The sequence below is a fragment of the Pelmatolapia mariae genome, linkage group LG18 (genome assembly GCF_036321145.2).
Source record: "Pelmatolapia mariae isolate MD_Pm_ZW linkage group LG18, Pm_UMD_F_2, whole genome shotgun sequence".
Lineage (NCBI taxonomy): Eukaryota > Metazoa > Chordata > Actinopteri > Cichliformes > Cichlidae > Pelmatolapia > Pelmatolapia mariae.
Genome location: NC_086243.1, coordinates 24,828,052 through 24,852,379, shown reverse-complemented (window position 1 = coordinate 24,852,379; position 24,328 = coordinate 24,828,052). Strand labels below are relative to the sequence as shown.

Below are 24,328 nucleotides of genomic sequence, written 5' to 3'. Positions count from 1 at the left end.
TCTCCAGAATGGATGGAGTGAAACTGAAACTAGCATACTGAAGTATTACCCTTTAAAAAAAGAAAAACAGTTTTTAGTGAATATCATAGAATTGTCATTTTATTACACAATTAAGTAATTTCCCAAAATTTAAGGGTTTAATTTTATTTTAAGAAAGGATAATCCTCTTAACCTTGACAAATTAAATTAGTGCCTATTTATGCTTGAAAAGGGAGTAATGCAAAGACAGTAATGTAGTAAAAATCCTTCCTGTAGTACTAGCCCAGAAGTTGTAGTTCAATAAATCCATGGATTTCCAGTTCCATTAATAGCAATTATAATATAAATGTAAAATTACTGGCAGTATCATTTCAGAGCTAACATTAAATACATTGCAGTGAAGTTTTAGGTTATTTTTCCAAGAGGAAATTTTTCCAGATGTCCAGTTTCCATCTCATATGGATTTCACTGCTTTCATATTTGTTTTAAATAGCAGTGGACCCTTTGGATGTTTATTAAATGTTATGGGCATTTGCTCACAGGTTTTATAGACTCAACAATTAATCAAGAAAGTAACTGGCAGAAGATCTAAACCTGCCTTTAGATCTTTGCGTATAGTCAGAGAGAAATAAAACAGTCATCGTTCACAGTTGCAATAGATTGATAAAGAATCAAAATATCCACTTTATTAGTAGTATAGAGAATGACTCGGACAAACTAATGTAGCGCTCACTCTAAGTGATCTCCTGCATTCTCGGATGTGGTAGTTTGTCACTTTTCCAGGTGTCGTTCCCACTGTGAGCATTGCGTAACTACAAAACCGCCTCGTTGGACTCAAGGTCGAGTGTCTGCCAGCGAGGAAGCAGCTGTCTGAGCGGAGAGAGAACAAAAACATCTCTCTAGATTACATGGAGGATAACTGTTGGCACATGAAAGTGTTTTATTTCATTCAAGACAAGAGCGTGGTCATTATTTGGAATAGGAGGCCAATGCCTGCTGCCGACTTCACCATACTTCAAGGCTATATGTCGAAGAGAGAGAGAGAAAAAAAGAGAGATTCTAACACGTTAAGCACATTTTATTGTAAACGGTGACGAGCGTGTCCTCCGATGAGTGGGGAAGAGCACTGTCAAAATTTCACTGTAGAAAATGTTTCCTTGTATGAGTTTCTCTACGAAGGTGGGGAAAAAAGCATGATCTAGTCGAAGCTAAATAGATCATATAAAACAGTCGCAGGTAAATAGATCATATATAGCATATTCTCATGTCTGTGTGTGGATATAAAGACATCTTTGTATGTTTGTATAAACACAGGTCAGTCTTTGGTTCCACTCTAAAGTGCAGTTTCTGTGGTGCAGCAGTCTCAAGTCTTTGGTAAAGAGTTCAGAGGTTTAGGGACCAGTCTTTATGCTCCTTTACCCATTAAAACAACAAATGTAAACTTAGTCTACCAATGCAGTCTCTGTGACCCCCTCTGGGTCTCTGATAAATCCACACTCCTCTTTTGTGTCTTTGTGGATAAAATACTCAACCTGCTCTCTAGCTTTGCCAGAAGAGAAGCAGAGCAGTAACGAACGCGGCGATGGCCAGCGCGGCGCGTTTCTGGCCGCCTCTGTGCCATCCCGTGCAGTCGTTGTAGTGCAACACAGGCCTGTCTGTGTCATCCCTTTGGCTGGACTCTGATGGCTGGCTGCTGGATGAACACTGGACCAGGGGCATCTGGTAGGACGTGGCTCGCTTCTCCGGGCGGTCCGGACTGGAGCCGTCGCTGGGGCGCTGGCCGTTGTAGAGCAGGTAGCGTCCATGAGCGTCCTGCTCCATGCGGAACAGCTCGTACTCTGTGTGCGGCAGCCGGATGCCCAACGCCACGCAGCCATTGGTTATTGTGACATCCTGCTCCACCCCGAACTGCCAAGACCCCTGCACTCCACACTCGTTACCACTGAAGACATTGAGGAGGGATGTGGTGGCCACGTCCATGGGAGTCACTCTCATGTGGTTCACTAAAAGAAGATGACATAAGAAGACCTTTAAAGTGATCTAGTGTGCTTATTTTAAGCCTTTTTATTATTATTTTTTTATTGTTCTCAGACTCTACTAGAGTAGCGTTGCATGATTCACAGCTCAAAACATACAAATTTATCTCGCACTGAGGATGTGAGGAAGCCCCAAATTTCATCCTCTTTCAAAATTTTTTAGTTCCTCTCTTTTTAAGCCAACTTTGCTCAAGCAGAAGGTCTGATCAGCAGGTGGTGGAACTGCTGTTCCCGCAGCCAGAGCTGTGAGCCTGATATGAGCATATGATGGATATCGGCTCTCACTGACGTCACACACAGCCAAATTCTCTAAAATTTTTAGAGCAGTCTAAAGCCCTGAACTTTTGTCTCTCAAGTATTACTTATTAAAACCCTGGCTGGCCATTTCTTGTTTTCACTGAGCTCTAGAGTAACGATGTTGTGCTCTGTGCACACAGTTAGTATAAAAGATGGGCATAGCATTTCAGATCTTAGAAAGTAAAGTCTGCTAAACTCCATATATTTGAAGACATACAGGGTGCCCCTTCTTCAAGAAATGTGGGAGAGAAACAAAGAACTACAATGCTAACACTCATCATCATAAGAAGATGAAGATGAGGATGAAGATCATCATGAGGCCTCAAAGTGAGACTTCACAAACCAATGGTCGATATTAGGGTAGGTACATCCATCTTTCATACAGCCTGTCTCCAAATGCTAGATAGACAGACTTGAGTTTTAAATGATGTGTCATTGAACCAGTTTATTCTGCTTGTTGAAACAACCTTGGTCTTATTTCTGTCCTTCCCTTCTATCGATTCTGAAAACACTGTATCTGCGAAGTCAATAGTGATCACATGGATCATAACACGACTACCAGTTAATTAAACAAGCAACAGTTTAACCTTTTTATTCAAACACTGCTCAAAGTGAGCACGCAAAAAATGTTGGGAACTGGTAGAGAAACATTTTGACTGTGTTTAAACTACATTGTATCAATCCCTCAAAATCAGGGTTTGGTAGTATTTTTAAGAAACAGCATTACGGTAAAAATGCGATTACACCACTAAGTTACCTTTGAAGACAAAATCTGTTCCGCCCATGACGCGGGTTGAGTGAAGCCCTCGGCTGTAGCGGCCACGGGCGTAGATGGTGAAGGTGGGGTGTTTACAGATGGGGTCCGAGTAGTGGTAGTAATGGCCCTCCCAGGTGTGGTTGTTATCGTGGAAGATGAAGTGGCGGGTCAGGAAGAGGACCTCCGGGCGAACTTCGCAGCGCTGGCTCACCCACTGACCGTACAGCCCGACGGTCAGGTCGGCCCGCGGCGGCAGGATGGGAGGGTGGAACTCGTCCGAGCGGTAGATGATACGACAGGCGATGCAGCTGTGGTCGTGGTTCTGAAAAAGAAAAAAATTAATTAATTAAACTCATAACAACTAGATTTTTTTAAAAAAAGCACTAAAGTCATATTTACTGAAAACATACAAACTAGGACTATAAATCTCAGTCAGTCAAGCTTTAGTCACAATTATAGTTTTGGCTTCCCACAGTTAAATGAGCATAATCGAGTGATATAGAAGATACATGCTCTGCTATTTGGAATAAAAAAATAAAATAAAGCTTCCTAAATCACTGCCTGACGACGTGCCTTCATGTGTCATCGCAGCTGTTTCCTGCAGAGCTCAGCTGGACGTTTCTTGGACTAGTCTGGATGAGTAACAATGCATTCAAAGACAGATATACAACAGAAATCAGATGTCTGGCAAGGCGGAACGTGAAGAGCTTGTCCCTCAAAGAGGATCATGATTCTTTTTTTGGAAATACTCGTACAAAAAAAAGGAAGCAAAATAAAATATGAGTTCTGTGTGTCTACACTGCAAAAGAACACAATTTATTTAACTGCCTGAAGATACCACAAACTGCAATAACATTAGTGCATAAAGGGCAAAAAACCAAAAAACAATCCATGAATGGTTACCAACACCGACTGTCCAACATCAACTCAGATCTCCATAAAAGCGAGCCCAGCTCACAAAGATGCACTGAAATCGGCAGCCAATCACATTTCGCCAAAGATGTGTGTCCACTAAACAGAATAACAGGTGTCTCAGGAAAATTGTCAACATACTGGACAAAAGATCTGTCATCCCCTCAAGTAGTTATTTTTCCAAAGTGGCAAAACCGGGATTATCTGCAAAACGTTACATGAGGGCATCCATTGTGTTTGCATTGACAGATCGTGCCAATAATGTGCAAACAAAAATGCCAACATGCCAAAGATGGCGAGGTCTGCTAGCAAACAAATGTAAACAATACATTTATTTAAAAAAAGAAATTCTGCTTTGCAAATGTCAAGAATAACATTTAAAGGCTCCAGATGCCTGAAATACAAGTACTCAGTATAATCTTATAGCTAACAATAAACTCTTTGCTGCTCTCTGTGGGATATACCATGTGATTAAAGGGATGTACACACAGGAAGAGACTAACAGCAGTGTGGCCTCCAGAGGCCATTGGATGTCAAAATGGATTCTGGCGACTCATAAGCGATGACAGTCCAAATAACCATTGGCTAAACTAAGCGAGTGGATACTGTGTCCTGAGTTAAACCGATTCTGAGTGGAAGGATTGGTGACTGAAGCTATAAAATAAAAACAAAAAAGGGGGAGAAAAACAGGCTGTTGGCAAATATACTGTAAAGTGGAGAATATATTAGAAGGTTATCTAAATATTCCAGACCGTACATGTCTACCAGTGACAAACTGTCAGATACAAAGCACTGGAAGATGAGCCAACCTCTTCATATGTGGACAGTGCTTAATATGCTGTTTGTAAAGCCATTTTTACATATGGGCCTCCCATGTGGTCTTCTTACTGCTGGATAGAATTGTAATGGTGAATCAACAGAATATTAGCTGTGCTTCCAAGCTGATACCACGTGGAGTTTGCACTTGGAAGGTGGCAGGTCAAAGACAGGATGTCTTATTCATAGGTAGTCTTAAAGAGATCCAGCTTCAGAGCTTCTGAGTCCAAAAAGTTTCAAAAGGGGGTGGCTTCTTGTCGCAAAAAGACTTCTGGTTGTATACACGTCTATGGGAAAACTACCCTTGACTCAGTTGTTCTGGAAACATGGTCCTGATGACTTGATGGGCTGAACTGCTGCTTTCAGGTCCCTACTAAATAAAACATCAAGTTCAGCATGTAAATGATGGGGATTATCCAGGGTATGCCCATCTGCTACTGACTTCTAGATCACAAGTTGATAGCAAGTTGATTTTTGTCACAGTTTTTGTTAAGCACACTTTTTTCCCTGACGGAGACAAGACGATGTCAACACTTGGGAGGAATCAAAGAGTAGACATATGGAGGTATTTCGCATTTGATGTCAATAAAAATAACCCTTTGTAAACCGTGTGGAACAACTCTCACTGGTAAAAACACTTATATGTATTAACTCCACTACAATCTTATGATATTTACTTGACTAAAAGTAAAACAACTGATCCCTAAAATAGAACTAAAACTAAATGACGTTTTAGTCAAAAGACTGAAACGAAATCAAGATTTGCCGTTAATACTGACACGGTTTATATGTCATTTTTGGATGTGTGATAATCATGGTGATAGTGCAGGATCATGTGAACATGTCTGATCTGCAACCATCGTGCGACCGTTTGCCTTCAAAGTAAAAGTTGCACTTTATGAAACATGTTGGCTGCACAACTTTTACTTTAAAGGCAAATTTTCTCAATTTCTGGTTTACATTGCACTTTTTCCAAGTTTTACTTGGCTAGCAGTTAGCAAATATTTGAAGACAATCATAAAAACTACAGGCGACAGTGACACTCTACTAGCAACCAAAGCCTTCTTTGAATCCAGTTTCCATGGCAGTCAGTGGTCACATCATGTCTAAATTGGTACACAACATGACGTCATGTGAAAAATCTGAATAATCAGAACTCCACTCACTCATCATGTCTGAGTTCAAATCACGGGATGACAATGGTGAAAACACTGGTAGTGAGTGATTTCACAGTGGTTACGTCTGTGTTTTATACCGTCTATAGTCCGACTGCATCCAACATTTACATTTATACAGGTGGGTGATGGTGAGAAGATTTCAGGGCTCCACAAGAAGTGGTCATAAAAAAAAAAAGAAAAAGTGAACCATTTATGAGACAATCAGCTTATTATAGTGCAAACTGTTCACGAACTCAAAGTTTTTAGCCTGCTACTGAAACAAAAGACAAAACAGAAGCATGTTCACTGAAATCTGTTTGTCCTGAAAACCTTTCATGACATCAGCACATTGTGTCATGAAATTCACACACAGAATGACTGGAATCTGTTCGGAGGAGAGTAAGGAAACTATTTCATTCAGTCTGAACCTCTGGAGTGTTTGGAGCCAAAGAGAACACATTGTTTCACAGTACAACACAGATGTCGGGACTACTTAAAGCCATTACACAGAAAACAGCATGCTGAGTTTTAAAGCTTCTCACACACACATCACTGCAGTGTACTTTAAAAAAACCCTCACAGAAAGGTTTGTATATGCATAAAAAAACCTGTTAATCATATTCAGTTAATATCACTAGTCAGGTGGAGCAGCGTGTGTCCACAGACAGGACGGCCGGGGCTCTCCAACAGACTCAGAGCTGGAAATCTACATCCCATATTCCACAAAATCTCTTCCAAAGACTGAACTCCAGGGAACCAATTGAGTTTTTTGTTATTTGAGGGTGGTCAAAATTTAAGACCTGACCTTCTCAACTCAATCGCTCTTTTTCCCAGACAACATTATGTCTGCATGAGATTTATGGGGAGTTTTAAAAGAAAGAAAGAAATGGAGAACGGTAAAATGAGGAGAAAAAGCTGGAGTATCACTACATCCTGCAGATGAGATAATCCCAGTGCAGCTCCATAACCGCCTCAGAGCGAAAGGTTAATGGGACGACTGGAAGGAAGGCCTCCCACCAGAATCCACCAGTGTATGTGTGAGAGAACAGTGTGTTTTTAAAAGCTGTGCACTATGTGTGTGTTTATATAAGAGTTGCATATGGAGAGAGGAAAATACAGCATGTGCGTATATTTCAGCATATATATGTGTGGACATAAGAAAAAGAGCCGGAATCCGGAGAGTTTCAGTCGCAGGTGTGGAAAATGTTTTGTATCTGGAGGGACTCAGAGTCTAAAATACAGACTTCCTGTCTGGCCTAACAATGAATATGTCCTCCTACTGATACCAATCTGTCCCATATATCATGACACTACTGATGATTTAAACCAGTGCAGAGTTTGTTTTTTTATGTTTTTGCTTCTTTTCCTGATAATGTTATCTGAAAATATAAATCAAACAAAATGACACTACAAGCTCAGAGTTTCTTCCAGAAAAGTTGTTGGACCCCACAAATGTGAGTGGGAGGCTGGAGGTGCTTAATTAATATAGCAATATTTAACTGTTGTAATCGTAATCATCAATTATGAAGGAAAAAAAAAATATGCTCACTTTGGACAATGGATGAAGAGAGAGATGGACCAGGGAGTTTATTTCCCACATCCACAGCATAAAGAGTAAAGTGCATAAAGGAGAGCATTAAATCACAGATGGCCTCATTCACAAAGGATTATGGGTAATTCATCCTCTCTTGATTAGTTGACATAACTGTACAGATATCAGCTCTGCAGCTAATGATTTAAACTGCCTGGTTCTAGAAGTGAGACAGTGAGGTGTACCAGGGAAAATGTTCAGGAGCAGAGGGAGTGAACGTGGATGAGTTCAGATACTTGGGGTAAATCATCCAAAGCAACAAACAGTGCACAGGAGAGGTGAAGAAGAGAGCGCAGCATCAGGGTTGATTTAAGACAGAAGGACAGCGGCAAGAGTGAAGATGAAGGTTTACAAGATGGTAATGAGATCTGCTATGGTGTATGGTTTGGAGACAGGGGGCAGAGTTGGAAAGTCAGAGGTTTCAAATGCAAAGAATTTGCTTGGGAGTGCAGCTCAACAGCCGCTTATTTTTAATCCGGGATGTACAGGATTAGAAATTAGCATATCAGAGGAACGGCTCAGGCTGCTTTAAAGAAGCAATGCAGAGATGGTTTGAACATGTGCAGAGTAGGAGAATGCTGAACATGGAGATTTCTGGATACAGTGAAGGAGGACATGCAGAGGGTTGATGTGACAGAGGACACTAGGGAGAGGGTTAGATGGAGGCAGTCTTCTATGGCCACCTGTGAATCTGTAATAATCATAAGAAAAATATGAGAATATGAAAAAGATTAAACTAACCAAAAATGATTCTAAATTTTGTGTAAAAATAAATGAATAAACCCAGTGCACAGGTGTGACAGGGCTCCTCTTAGCCAGAACCAGGACAAGCCATGCTTGTACTCGTCCTCATCTAAACTGTGTAAATGCAGTTAGTTCAGTGTTCAAAGAGACTTTGAGTAGAAGACTGAAATAACACCAGAGAGTAAAAGGCTGCGTTTCTTGACCAAAATTTGCAATTTTTATTTTCATTTGAAACTCTGATTTTAGTTACAATTGTTGACAATGATGTGCATTAAGAAATTCTGTACATAATAATAACGGTAGTGTCATAAAGCATGTGTTAAATGTTTATAAACTACTTACTGATAAACAAGCTGGTGGTGGTGGATATTATTTGAATATTTAATTGTTCAATTAAAAACTACATTTAAAATAACAGGCTGCTTCATCAGAGTAGTTCCCTTTTATTCACTTGTAAACGTGTTAATTATGTTTGATGTACATGTTGGATAAATGCCCTCATAACCAGCAAAAATGCTGAAAAGTTTAAGTGGATCTGAGCATGGATGGGTTTTGGGTTGTGACAGTGCAGCAGTACTGTCAGTGACGAAAGACTCCAGCCAAGAGTTCAACCTTGTATTTAACAGGAAATCATTAGCAGGCAGGTTACTTTGCCGCGTTGAGCCTACAGTGTCTGGCTTGCCTTGAAATGCTGGACGTACTTTTAGGTAGAAGAAAAGTATTTTATAACTTTACTGGAAATGAAGAAAATAAAAAGGAGGAAATGAGGGAGGATATTACTACCCTTGCTACATATAAGTGACTTCCCCCCCCCCATTTCTTTCTTTTCTTTTCTTTTTTTTTTTTTTTTACACTATACTGAACAGAGGTGACGCACAAATAAGGTGCAATCCAAGTCATGGCAGATAAAGGAGCATTAGAGCTGAATTCTTCCATTTGGGACGTAGTTCAGGGAAAGCTGATGTCCAGGAGCAAAGATTTTATGAGAAACTGAAACCATATCAGACTTTCAAAACCTTCCGTAGAGACCTGTTGGCAAAACAGACAGTCCTAATACTTTTATTTTTTTTAAACTGGCATCCATTGAGCTATACCAGTATCCCTTCTGTAAGACGACTTCCTGGGAATTCATAAAAAAACCTCTCATCTCAGATTGACTGGCTTTATTGCTCAAGTTTCGAGGTACTTTCATGAAAGAAATGACCAAGAGCAGCATAACAAGTACACACACAAAATGACCAAACACAACACTTTAAAAACAGCAACAATATAGAAAAAACCCCCAAACTGATCCCTTCTTAACAAGGATCATTATCAAGTGGTCATTACGCCGCCTCAGTGACGCAGCAATGAGCCGGGGCGACAGAAAACTTAAAAAACACAGTCCCCCACTTTGCTCTTGCATCACTGCTGAGTTCCACCCAGGAACCACAAATTAACATGCTGGCACCAGCAAATGTTCTGGCCTGGGACCAGTCCTGGGACCAGCCCTGGGTACACTGCTCAAGATTAATGTATTGGATCATCACCATGGCAATAATAAAAAAAAAATCCCTGAAAAGAAACCATTACAACCTCAAGAGATGGTCCAGTTGAGTGCTTTTCGAGTAGGAACGAGTGCGGTATTCTGTACTGCTGCTTTACCAAGAAAATATACAAAACTTAATTTACTGTAACTGAAAAATGCCGTGAAAAACAATACCTGTAATGTAGACCTTTGTGTTATTATAGAAACAAATGACTACGTTTACCCAAATAGGGAGTTACTAAGGAGCTACTTTTTTTTGCAAGTTTTATAATGTTCACCTTCAAGAGTTTGGTTTCCACTCAAATACAGTGGAGTTTCAAAGAATCTATTCTGGATTAAATCAAGTTAAACCGTATTTTATTACCATCATGTCCAGTGTTTATTCCTTGAGCACTGTTCTGGTCTCCAACATCTCTTTTTGTAAATATCTTTAGCTGCTAAATGCTCCACTATGTTTGTGTCTGAATGTAAATCAAAGAGGTGAAATTGCTGGTTTTAAAACCAGCACACTGAGTTGAAAGATGCTGAAATCACAGCCTGTGTATCCGAGATGACATCATGCATTGGTCTGTGAACAACACCCTCAAGATAGGAATTTCAGCCATCACCATATTTGTTTTTAAACTAAACTAAACAAGAGGAGAGATTGCTGAATCTGAGAATACCATTAAAAACTTGCAGCACATATCTTCTATTCTACTTCATTATTTAGCAAGCGATCAGCACAGTGGACTGATCTGCATGTTTGTTTTGGCACAGATTTTATGCTGGACACCATCCCATTCATTCAGGCTTAGGATTGGAGCCATGAGGATATCAGCTTGTGAGTCTCTGGGACTTTTGTCTCCACCCAATCTCTAACCGTAGGTATTTTGCGAGTATGGCGAATGTATTTACCACTACATCATGGAGAAGTGTTTTAACTAAACTGGACAAACATCAAGTCATGTTCAATAAAAACTTAAATGAGTGATTAAGTGGCTGGGTCATTTTTAAATTTCAGATCCGATTTCTATTTGTAACCTAAAGAGTCGCCCCCCTGTTGGTCATTAGAAAGAATGCAGTTTTAAGGCACTTTGACACTGGATTCACCTTTTAAGGGGAAATTATGGTACAGCAGTGGCTGTGTGCTGGCAGCTAAATACTGCCCATCTACCTGCAGACAGCATCTTGTCAGATGGGGTTACACCCATTTGCGCTACTCTTGCTTGTGCTGTTGCTAGTCCATTAGCCAGCAGTGCAGAGGAGTCAAACTGAGTGTTAAAAACTATGCAAAGCCAATTCTTGTGCACTTTGCTGGTGCTCCCTTCCCTTTTCTGGTACATTTCTCAACCAATCAGCATTCTGATACACCAAACACACAGAGTCATCCATATAGCGCGCCATGCATTTGGGATTTTGGAGGACTGTAGGGGAGCATGTTGGCATTGGCTGAAAGGCTCTCTATAGGTTCTTCATAGGCAAACATACATAAACTGGCATAATTAAGCATTAGGTGCAAAGACTACATCCATTTTTTAATGTGATTAAAATGATCTAAAGTGAAAAGTGCAGCTGCAGTGATTGGCAATAATCTTCTGTATGTAGATGCATACAGCATTTTGATTAATGCATTTAATGAAAATCCCACAGTCCAAAGACATACCATGGCGTTTTGGTTAATTGGTGACTCTAAACTGCCCATAGGCGTGAATGCGAGTGTGAATGGTTGTCTGTCTCTCTGTGTTAGCCCTGCATCAGGCTCGTGACCTGTCCAGGGTGTACCCAGCCTCTCGCCCTATGGTAGATGGGAAAGGCTCCCCCCTGAAAAGGATAAGCGAAGAGAATGGATGGATGGATGGGATGACATTTAAAGAAATTAAGAAGAGTATTTCTGTAACAGAAACACTCTTCAGGTTACTGAGAGACAATCTTTGTTTCTCAGTAATCTGAAGAACACACTGAAGAGTTTTTATTGGAACTGCTTCCTGGCAAAAAAACACTCCCTGTTATAGCTTGACAGCAGGACGTTTTGAAAATACACAAAAAGACTGGCGGTGTTTCAGGGAAGAGAATACTTTTTAAAGGTTTGTTAAAAAGAAATTTCACTGACATTAACTGAACTGGAGTGGTAACAGAAATGAAAGAGACAGAAGCAAAAACTCCCTTTTTTCCCCTTCAAGGCTGCAACTCTATGACTGATTCCCAGTTTGGAAGTGTCACTGAAAATTCCGCCAACAGTCCAACTTCCTTTTTTTATTCCAAAAAGATTGAAGACAAAACGGAGCACATGCAACCATTTGATTTGAGCCTCAGGCACGCATAAGATCGGAGCTGGTATGTGCTCACTGGACTAATTCATATGGCCGCATCAATCCAAATTCTAGGAATACCGCATGATGATTGCTCCCAGAGATAGGCTCGGTTTCACATTGCATCTCTGCAGACCAGAGGGGCTTAAGTAGAGCAGCTCTGGTCATTACAGCGCCACAGGGGAGCTTGTCTGATCACAGCTCGTCACCCCACACACTGTTTACATTCTGATCAGCAACACCAAGCCCCATCATCCCCATACATATGAATGTTTATTTAGACAGCGGACCCGAACAGGATTTCATTGTAATCTCTGTAGAGGGTGACAGTGAAAACATCACTCTAGGGTTTCAGCCAGCGGGGAAACTCCTTTTCAGCAGTGTAAATACAGAAATTACATCCTGTAAGCACAGTGGAGATGAAATCAGTATGTAGATAGTTTCTGGTTTCTTTCAGTGCAAATATTTAGTGTGCAAAGGTCGAAGCTCAAGATTATTGACTTACACAGAGATCCTAACACAGATTAGGGTTTTCTAAATAGATATTGGTTAGGTACAACAGACAGGTGGGCTTAACCGCCTCAGAATAATTTGGATCGTACATCAATAACTCAATAATTCAGCAGAATAATGTAATTTTTTTTCCCCCTAAAAAAACAAAACAACAGGCCTTCCCTCTAAGACACAATAAACACAATTAGTAAACAGTTTATCCTGGTCTCCTCACTGATTTTGGTTAAATTATACATAAGATAGCTCCCAAATTAAAATGTATGTTTTTCAGGTCAGCTCAGGTTCTATCTGGTGTGTGTGGTCTTTGTGGCGTGGAGGGTCAACACAGCAGGGATGGAGTTCAGCTGAGGTTGCACACTGAGTTGCATGCTCGGGACAGAAAACAAAACCCTACCTACGATCCAATGAATACAAACGTCAGGTTTCTGGGTGGGAAGAGTTCTCATCCCTGTCGCTCAACTAAGGACTCCTACTGGTAAGTCATGGGTCCTGCACAGTGAGGCAGCTATCCCCTACAGGTAATAACTGTTGTTACTGGCAGAGATTCTGCACAACTACAAACTTCAACATAGTCCCTGCCTTACCAACTTTAAAATAATACTGGCTGTTTACTGACAGAGAAACTTAGTGTCTTAACCACAGACTGTGCATAAAAGATGGAAGTAGCTTCCAGTTGTGACATTTGAAACCGAAGTGGATGTGCCTTAAACTTGCATTCTTTCTAATGCCCAGAAGGGGGCGACTGCTGGTTTCAAAAAGGAGCCTGGTTGCAAAGAAAGTCTGTTGGAAAATGCTAAACAAACATTCTGCTGATCAGCTTTTGAGCTGAGTTACTACTTTCAAGCTGTCTTTAATACAACATAATGTTCATTTTGTAAATTACAGTTCCCACTAGAGTCAAAAGAGGATCAAAGGGTGCATGTTTCAGAATGAGATTTCCGTGCGAGGGTTCAGTGTCTAAGAGTCTCACAGTCTATCCACTCCATGTCTGGCTTCAAAACACAAAGATGGCAACAGTGATGACACTCAGCTTAATTGACTAATGAGTGTTGTCATCTTTTATATACAGTCACACTATTGCTGATTTAAAAAATGTAGGCTTTTAGACAATCCAACAGGTCGTGCTGGAGTACAGCAGTTGACCTCTGTATTGCTACAACAAGGTGAGAAGTTAAAGCTGTAGACTTTTAAGGCTATAACAGTAGTTCAATCAAAGTTATGGACACCCAAAAATTTGTTTTTTAATGTTTTGTAATTATAAAAACTCTTCAATTTAATATTACGACCCACAAGTTGACAAACTCTGTTTTAGAATCAAGTCTAAGGCTACATAATAGCATCAATGCACTAAGCCCTAAGCGAGGGAGGATCATTAGGGACTTGCCTTGGCGTTTTGCAGAGCGGTCTGGTAGCTGGATGGCTTGTAGTACAACCTCTGCGATGGGTCAGTGTGTATGTCTCCTAGAAACAGCTCCTCCACCAGGTGATCCAGGTTGTGGTGCAGGTACTGCTTCTCCACTCTCAGCAGCTGCAGCTCATGCATGGCAAAGTTAAGCTCTCTGGTGCAGTCGTAGTCGCCCTCCTCGCTCACCAGCTCGTACATCGCGTTGGGTTCCCAGGCGCCCTTCACTGCCCCTCGGCAGCTGCGGTTGAGCCTCTGGCTAAGCTCTTTGGCCACGGTGGCTGTGTGACACACCATCTGGACACGATGGAGCTGGTACTCCGCCTCTGTGCCACCGCGGATGATCCAGGAGGCCTGGCGTAAGCGCAGTCGACCCCGAATCACCAGCGTGTAGATGGGTTTGGTGCAGTGGTTGTCCTCATAATAAAACTGGTGAGCCTGGAAGGTGTTGTTGGGGTAAAACCTGTAGGAGCGTGTCAGGAACTCTGGGCCTGGTCTGACCTCACAGCTGCAAGAGAGGACAGATGGCTGTTAAAAAGAAACAAAAAAATCCCTCAAAACATTTACATTTGTGTGAAGAGCTGAGTAGTATTCATGTTCCTTGCCTTGAGTTTCACAAACAGCATGTTTGAAATATAACCCAATTAATCTGCACAGAAGATTGACTAGCTTCAGCCTTTTTTATTGGTTGTACCTCTTTGGTTTATTCTTTTGTGAAGAATGTCTTGAGATCAGCGTAAGTTTCTGTCTGGTGGTGCATTCAGAGAAGCTCAGACATGTCAGACCTGACAGCAGGAGGCTGAAACTAATCTGTATCTATATATCTATATATAAAGAGCAAAAGCCCCACCCACTTGCTGTTGTTCTTTTTTAACATCATAACCAATGAGTTTGTCTATTACTATTCGTGTTCCTGTTTCCCCATTGTTGAGTTGCAACCATTAGTTTAAAGGAAGCCTCCAAACCACTCCCATGTGCCTGTGAACCACATCAGTGGGTGTAAAAATAAAGAAATGTGGTGAACACACATCAACTCACAGTGAAAGTAAGGTAAGCTTTAATTAAACAAAAAAAAAGAAGCTTTAAGTGAGCTCCTGGAGTGCCTGAGAATCAAGGGGTAGACAGGTTAAACACATTCACACGAGTAAAACTGAAAATAATGATGCCTTTGTGTCCTAAAAATATTTTGATGCCACCAACCTCAAATTGTCTCGATGAACAAGCAACAGCTTTAAAAAAAAAAATCACCTCCTGCTAAGAGTTTCTTACTATAATGAAGTGAAAGTAGTAGCTTGCTAGAGAGTAATGCAAACTCTTAAAGATTACAGTTAGGGGGAAGATACAGAGAAAAGACGCCAACCTGGTGGACACCCAGTGGCCCTCCACGCTGGGAGGCATCTGCACAGTGATCCGGGCCCCATTGTGAAGGTGCTTTAGCATGTGCTGGCACTGGGAGTCTTTGATGGATCGGCCAAAGGTTTTCTCTGGGTAGAGGCGACTTGAGTGGCTTTCTGAGTAGTGAAGAGAGGAACCTTCAACCCAAACTGTGGGAACAAGACGATGAGAAAACAAAGATGATGATAACGAGCCTTTACTTACAATAACAAATGTAAAACAATCAAACAGAAAAATTACATTGTAAATAGCTGTTTAATTACCATTGAGCAGCGTTTGAACATCAAATGTTGGGGTCACCGAGTTTGAAAGGCTGGATAAACCACTGAGGAATCTGTTTATTCTGGCATATCTTTACCTCCTAAAAAATTACTGCTTTTAGGACAACTGGGAACGCCAATTACACTGAGATCAAACGGAACAGCAGTCTCCCTCATGCTTTCAATCTGCCAGGCCTCTTTGAAGTGTTTAGAGGGTTTAATTTTGTCATTTTAACTCATGTCATCGCCAGAGATTACATGGCTGCTCCAACAACCTGTAACACCTGGTATGAATGAAAATGAGCAGATCATGAGACGGGTTGAAGGCCCAATTAGTGAATTTCGACTTCCACTCACTTTTAACAACAACATTCAAACAAACCAAGACAAATGACGAAGATTGCACCGATTTATATGCTCAGTTCTCACACTGCCCGTGTGCCCTTGATGCACGCCATGGAAAAACAATACCTTCAGCGATGGACTGAGCTTAAAGGGATAAAATGTCGGAAATGAAAGTACTTAAAAAGCCTACAGCCAGAGAAAAGCCCCGAAGCTCACATTCCCTCAAGGATTTATGCCATGTAATACTCCGATATCATCAAAATCTACCTTGAAATATGAAGACTTTGCCATGAATTCTTTCTATCAGACCCGACTTGCCTGGCAATATCATTTAATGCCCAGGAATGCCACTGCGGTCGCCTCTGAGCTTTTAATTTGAGACTAATAACACTGAAGGAGGGAGAAAAACATCTGATTAAAAGAAGCCAAAAGCTCCATGAAGAACAAAGCTCCATCCAGCTGTTTTACACCCAGTCGGGCAGCTCCTATGAGAGCTAGCCCAGGCTTGTGTGTAAATCACCACATCACAGCACTGCTGAATGGAAACACTGGACAGTGGGAGAGACTTGATCCCCTGACTCAGCTGGTGGCATTAGTAACGCTGCTCTGTTTGCTGTAGCTGATCTTAAAAATCAAAGGAGACACTTCACAGTTTGCTGCATGTTATGCGTGTATGTATATAAAGGTTTTTTTTTCTTTTTTTACACCTGCACTCGGCTTGGACCACAGCAACGATCTGAGCGGCTGCCAACAGCTTGTTTTCACTATGATGAGAGCAAAAACTAACAGTGTGCGCTTGAGAGTGTTAAAAAAGGAAACCTGGTGAGATGCATAATCTAAAACACACTTAACACTTTTATGCAACCCCTCAGGTTTAATAGCAGGTGAATTTAAGGGTTGAGCACATCCAAAAGAAAACGAGCAGGAATCTAGCTGCGAAGCTGTTACCCGGTTATAAATTAGGTGAATAGAACATAAAGTGGTACACCGTGCCATTATGTATTTAACAGAAGAATTTTTTAAGAGAAAATGCAAAAGCAGTTCGGGGGTTTGCTGGTGTGGAGCGTTCAAGCAGGAAAGAAGTCAGAGATGATCTCAGAGAAGCTTTTGTTGCTGCCCATTAATCTGGGAAGGGCCATTTCCAAACAGTTTGAAGTCTGTCATTATGCAGCGGAAAGATTATTCACAAGTGCAAAACATTCAAGACTGTAACCAATCTTCTAAGGAGTGGACGTCCCAGCAAATTCACCCCAAGGTCACACCGTGCAATGCTGAGATAAATTGCAAAACCCCCCCAAACCCAAGCGCTACATCTTAGACCGCACAGGCCTTAATTAGCATGTTAAATGTTAAAAGTTCAGGACAGCACAATCAGAAAAAGAATGAACAAGTATGGCTTGTTTGGAAGGTATGCCAGCCTCTTTGCTCTAGAAAGAACAGGAAAACCACAGGACCTCTTGGACAATGTCCTTCAAACAGATCAGACCAAAGTGGAGATGTTTGGCAACAACACGCAGCAGCACGTTTAGCAAAAAAGCAAAGGCAATATAATAGAAAAAACAGCTTATATCAGTGCTGATTGAAGGTGATGATTTGAGCTTGTTTTGCAGCCAGGACCTGGGCACCTTGCAGCCATTGAGTTGACTGTGAACTCCTCTACTCTACAGTCAAATGATCCCCATGGCTGAATAGCTGAAAAGAAAAGAATCGAGATGTTGCAACGGCCCAGTCAAAGTCCAGACCTCAACCTGATTGAAATGTTGTGGTGGAACCTTAAGAGAGCTGTGCCTAGATGAGTTCATGGAAACCTCAATGAACTGAACGAAACTGTAAAGACGAGTTGGCCAGAATTCGTCAGCAATCAAACGAGAGCCCGATCAAGTCGCACAGAGAACAATTACTTCAAGTTAAAAACTGTTAAAGATGATTCTACAAGCTAAAACCTCAGGGGGTGTACTTAGTTTGTCACACGCTTCTGCATTTTGGCTTCGTTTTTGTTAAATAATGACAGTGTAATATGTCATGTTGTGGTTCATCTGAGATTTTATTTGCTGATTTCTTTTTTTAAATTATGTCCTATATGTAAAACTAATTTTATCCATCAGTCTGCTAACATATTGTTTTTTGAAGTTTGTGCTCAGTGGAGATCCGGGGATTGTCCGGAAAACTGGGGAATAACACTATCGGATCATTTTTTTTCTGAGAAAAATGAAGATAGGAACGGGAATTTCAATTAGATATGGTAGATAGATAAATGGTAGATCTGTGATCTTCTAGCTTTACCTGGCAGAGTTGGGGCTGGAATTTGTTCAGAAACATCATATAAGCCAGAAAAGTGGAACTAAGAAGAATCCTGAATAGAAATTTGCAGTTTTCACACCTCATCCACAAAGAGCCAGTCAATAGCGGAATTATGAAACATTTGAGTCAGTCATGTTGCACTGAAGCATGTGCACAGCAGAGACGGAGTTTCAACTGAGTGGTGGGACACGAATCTGCTGGCTTTTGGAGTAAAGATGGTTGTTGGTGTACTTTTTTCTCACATTACTGTGTTCATTACTGTGAGCATAAGTTCATTAACCAAAAAACCTCCCAAAAACAAAAAAGAAACAAAAAAAGGACAGAACTAATTTTTTTGAGGAGGGAGGGTTTCTAAAGGTTACTGAAGCTTAATGTCGGATTTACGCAACAGCCTGAGAACAAAGGAGGAGAATAATAAATCTTTGTTTCTGTGAAAATCTGCTGTTTCGTTAGATTAAGACATAATTTGTTATCTCCAACAATGTTTTCTTAAGTCGTGGTCAAATGTTTGTTTTTTTTCATTGTGATAAGATTGTGAGCAACACCGCTGATATCTTTCTGTCATGACGTTAGACAGACCTGATCCAGAGTCAGCAGTGTCATAGCGAAGCCTGTGCAAATATCAAAATTACAATGAAACGTGAGCTTCGTTTTGAACCACAGTTACAAATCTTCTTACATTGCATCAAAGACAAATGTGGACCTACTCGAAATGGAAAACAGACTCAGACAGGGAAATAAATGAGGAAATGATTATATGGAGGTTATGTGTAGCTTGTTAAAAATGACTTTATAAGAGGAAGCATCAGACGCCTGCTTCTTTACACTTTTGAGTGTTGAATGTGTGACTTTCTTCCACTAGTTTTTTTTTTTTTTAACTCTTCGTTCATGAAGGCAATAATCAGAACGGCTCCACTCAAACTCTTTCTGGCCCTTCGCTGCTGCTGCTTTCCCAAACTGCTGCTCTATCTAAATCAAAGCACCCACAAAACTCCCAGTCCCAAACCACGGCGAACATTTCCAGTTGGCCCGATCCCACTGGTGAGGTAAGAAGGCTGGGACCCCTGACAAGAAGAGAGACTGTACAGCATTTATGGGAAGAGAAAAATCCTAAATTTCCAGAGCAGAGACCAGACAAAGGACTGTTCTTCTTGTTATCTCAGAGTCTGGCAGTGACCGCGCAGGAGTTGAAGAGGGTAGACAAAATGACACTTCAACTTCAGGGCAGCTACATCCAGAGGTGGGAAGTTATAGAGTACATAAAAAAAAGAGAAAAGTGGAGGTGCTTGAGTATTTTGAAAGGCTTTCTACTTGGAGATCAGAAGGAAAATTGCACCTTTTGAAAGCCAGTACACATTTATCTAAGTTACTTACACAGATTAGGAAGTAAAAGCCATAAAATACTGCTTTGGTTCAGTAACAAGAGAGTAGAGCCAGCTGTCAGATTGTACTTGCATGGGGGAAATGCCAAAACAATGTCAAAGGAAAGAGGAGATTTGAGCTACACTTGACTCCCTGTTTTTGTATTTTAGATGCATTTAGGTAAACTTATATAAACTTTAGAGAAAAATAAGTAATAAGATACAGTACAGCCATACAGGCTGTAATTTGGCACGGAAAATGCTAATGTTTAGCAGGTGTAATGCACGCTAGCGGTGAGCATTAAACATTAAAAGGCTGAGCCAGGAGGGAACGTCATTGCTTCTAGTCTAAGTTTTTACCCGAGGGTGGCAGGAGTAGGAAACCCAGTTTTAATTTTCCTCAGTGGGACACGCATATCTACAAATTTCAAGTTGCCAAGACAATTCTCTCAAAACCACGATCGCCAACATCACAGTGGTGCCAAGTGAAAAGCCATCAAAAACAGCAGGTATTTTCAGGCTCTGGGGGTCATGGCAATCAGGTTGATGAGATTTTTTACTCTGGACCAAATGTTGGAAAATACATTTTTTATTTTTGTTCAGAATTTTTCTTCCTTTGGGACAAATTAAAGACATCCATCCATTTTCTTCAACTTCTCCAATTTCCTTAATCCAAACCTTTGACTGTTTTTGAAAAATGTTGAAGAAATAAGAAAAAAATCACCACCATAATTACTGTTAATAAAAAAATAATACTTTTTTAATTCTGAAAAAATACACCAACATAGACCACACAGAAATGGAACAGGAATTTCACAGGGCCCCTGTAGTCTCATTTTAGAGTATTTAGCAGCTGCTTTGGCACTTTAAAGGTTTTTGGGGGATTTTTCTTGGAAGCCGTCTGATTCTTCGTAGCTCAACCTTCAAGAGGGAAAATGGAAATGCGAACATCTGCATTTCAGTGTCAACAACAACACCTCCAACAGCTGATGTGGCCCATGCTTCACATAAAATTTCCAGAAAAGTGACTAAATGGACCTTGAGATGAGATTGTTTTGTAAGCCATCCAAACTTCACAACCAGCACTTTTACTGCATTCCTGCACTGGCTGCTGATACAGATGTGCGGGACAAACCGGGCTACAAATTGTGCCTCCTACTTCCTTTCGCTGCAGTTTGACTGCATCTCTCTCAGCTATGCCGGCACGACTTTCACGACTCTCCCTCTCGCTATGAAATTATTGTGCAAATTGTCTGAGTGATGCTTTGCAATTATGGCAATGGTTATTTGGCATCTTTGGAGATCTGCTAGTCTCAAACTGCTTTGACTTCCAGACCACTTTAACAGCTGATAAATGCTGGTAACTGGCATCCAACCCAGTGCAACCCCAAATTACAGCAGCTTTTGCAGAGCCAGACCGATGCATCGGCAGACTGACAACACTAGCTGATACAATATATTATGTTTTAGGCATTTTGCACAAATGCTTTTATGAACCTTCAAGACATCAACACAAACGCCTTTAAATGATTTTAATCACAGTGTGTCAGCAACGTAGCTGGTGTCTCCAGAAAAGTTTTGTTGGTGTATTACCATTCACTAAAGTTACTTTACAGTGACTACTGTGATGTTAAGTACAGAATTATTGCCTATAATTTTATAATGCAATAGCACATCTGTCCAATCTGGATTTCAGAGGCAGGCATGAGATTAAAATGTGTATTTTTTCTTTTTTTAACCCCTTTTTTGAACCAAAATGCCAATTTTGGCAATAAATGTGTAATATTAGTCAAATTATATCAAATATGGGTGAAATGTGTTTCTATTTTTTTTATTGCTACTTTCTATTCTTTCAATTTTTCCTGAAAATTGAAAGAAACTATAGCCACATACCCACCACACACAAAAGAATATAATAATAAAAAAACAACAGCAACTACTCGGAGATGAACATTAAAGTGTAAAGCTGTCAGTTAAGCCAATATCTATATGCAGATACAATAAAAACTTCATGGCTTCATTGAGGTCCACTGAGCAGAAGGCTAGATTAGATTCAGTAAAAAGGTGAAATAGAAGCAGTTGCTCTTCCGTGGGTCCATTTCTTGGCTTTTTTTTTTTAACCTTTCCGTTTTGCTCTCCAAAGACACGCTGAGGTTTTCTCTCCCAGTAAATTTACAGCGCACTCTAATCTAGTCTGACAGTGCATTTTCATTGCCACTCTGAAAGGCTGCAATAACACACCACTTAATTGAACGTTCGGATTCACTTAAACACACTTAAGGATAAGTGGACCCCAAAATGTCGTTTTTATCTCAACCAGGTTATTTGAAGTTGCTGCCAAATGTTGCCTTCCACTGTCACTGGCAACAGATGGATTGGGTCAACTGCAGTCCCATAATCCTCTGCTGCTCAGACAGGGTTTTCATCAGGATTGGATGTTTTAAGTGGCTCTTAACTCTCGCAGCGCTTTCATCTGGCCAGCAGCCTCGGGGAAGATTTTTTATTGCCTTCTAACCTTTATACATCACTATGGCATAAGGCGCAAAGTTAATACAAAGTTTGTCCTGAATGGAGACAAACATAAAGCTATGATAGTAAACAGGTGTGATGAAGGGAATTTTAACCGGGTGACCCACATCTTACATATGTACGGTTTAAATGATTAGCAAAGTAAATGAATTAACTTAAATGACCGTCTGAAATTGTTCTAACTGTACAGCTTGTATAGAAAAACAAATACAAAACACATGGACATGTTTCCAAGCGCACGTGGAGTAAAACATGCTTTGCGCTCAGTTCTTTGTTTTTTAATCTTTTAACACTGACACTTGTTGCAGCGCATGAAACCTCAGAATAACAAACACTAGCACATGGGGAAAAGTTTCTTACCCAAAAAAGCAACAAGAAGCAGCCTAGATGACAGCCCCATTTCAGACTTGGTTGGATTAAAACGAGCTTCACGCTGGTCACAACGGAGAGATCAGGGTTCCCTTTATTCAGCGTCCGTAGTTATTCCGACAGAATCCTCACATTTTGGATCCAAAGCGTGGAGAAAACACTTTTGCAAAATCCGAGCATCATATGAAGAATGCTCTCGATACGCAGAGGGAGAGAATAAGAAGCCCGCTGTACTTTCGCATCCGAACAAAGAATCCTCTGGAAATCAAAGTAAAGTCTAAACTTTACAGCGTGCCACCCTGAAACAATCAGAGATTGTGGTGCTGAGTTCAAAAGAGTCGGCTTTCTTACTTTAGCGCGCGTCTCCTGTGCGTCCTGTGTGCTGCGCCCCGGAGGAGTGTTTGGACGTGTGTCCAGAGATTGGACCCCGCCCATTTAGATATTATATGGGCGTGGAGAGGGTGCTTAAGCTTCCCCAGTGAAGTGCAAAATCCAAAGAGAAAAAAAAATGTATTTTTCACCTTCTCATATTTTTATTGGGAGTACATTTTCTTTGTTTTCTGGTTGAATATATTATTTTCTCATTGCATTTTAAATATCCATGACTGTAAAAATAAGATGCCATTAAAAAAAAAACAGATATTGTATTACTGGTCCAAAATTTGAGAACATTTTTGGTTTTGTCTCTTTTTTCTCACTCAAAAATATCTTCGCATTACCTGATACCTGCACCTAGTTTCTCCTGCAACTCTCTGGGGTTTATCAACAAAAAGCCAGAAATGGTCTGATGAAGAGGTGAACTGATCAAAAAAGTAGAGGGGTGTATTATATTTTGTGGTTAAAAAAAGTCTCTTTTGTCAGTGATTAAAAATGCCTTGCACTGAACATGAAAGGGTAAATAAATTAAAAAAGAAAAGAAAATCTCATGTTGTTTAGGATGAATTAGGGTTAGCCTTTACTGGTTCCTCCTTTCATTAGGTCCCACATCCTCCTTCTTATCATCCATGATGGATGCTGCACATTTTTCTTGACCGTGGCTTTCAAATTATACACCTTCAGATCGTATCCTCCTGCCTGGAGGGAGAACAACAGAGGTTCAGTGTCCTTCTCCTAGGACACCTGTTGTGTGTGTGTGTGTGTGTGTGTGTGTGTGTGTGTGTGTGTGTGTGTGTGTGTGTGTGTGTGTGATGAAGAGAGACTGTGGCCTTGAGTTTCCGACTCTTTTCAATTTGAGGTTTTCTTGTCTCTCTGATCTTTTAACCCTGAGGCTGCACTCCAGCTCCTCCATCACTCACCCAGTCTGAAAGTTGGAGGCTGAGGCATCTGTGGTACATTTGCTTTTAAAACTCTATTGTATCACTGCAAAAGCACCAAATCCATTTAAAAATTGAAGATCAAAAACTTATTTGGTAGTGTCATCTTACTAGCTTATAATCACCAGACTATTGATTATAAGCTTATCAATTTATGACTTTCACTAAATTTTAACTCAAAATGATCTGTTAAAAGAACAAAATTAATAAAAACTTACAGAGTAAATGATCTTGGGAAAATTTTAGAATAATTTAGAGGTCACTGAAAAAGATCTTTTAGAGATCATCTCTGCAGCTCTGAAAAAGGTTTTCAGCAACTTACTGAGAGGCAAATACACTTCTAAAGAGTCACACGGCACATCAAGAACAGGGGTGGACCTGCAGGAGTCCTTCGACTACATTTCCCCCACCAGTGTGCAGCAGTGTGGTTTA

The 24,328-nt window shown here is 40.6% G+C and overlaps 1 protein-coding gene across 1 annotated transcript; it reads right to left on the bottom strand.

Annotated features, from left to right (window-relative positions):
• Positions 1-665: 665 nt before the first annotated feature.
• On the bottom strand, positions 666-22,955 carry LOC134617071 (protein APCDD1-like). The gene is made up of 5 exons (XM_063462237.1): positions 22,575-22,955; positions 15,384-15,567; positions 14,006-14,531; positions 3,070-3,391; positions 666-1,982 (listed from the first exon to the last, which is right to left on the bottom strand). Exons 1-5 carry the CDS (start codon positions 22,612-22,614, stop codon positions 1,519-1,521), a joined length of 1,536 nt encoding a protein of 511 aa, XP_063318307.1. The 5' UTR covers positions 22,615-22,955; the 3' UTR covers positions 666-1,518.
• Between the last annotated feature and the right edge of the window lie 1,373 nt (positions 22,956-24,328).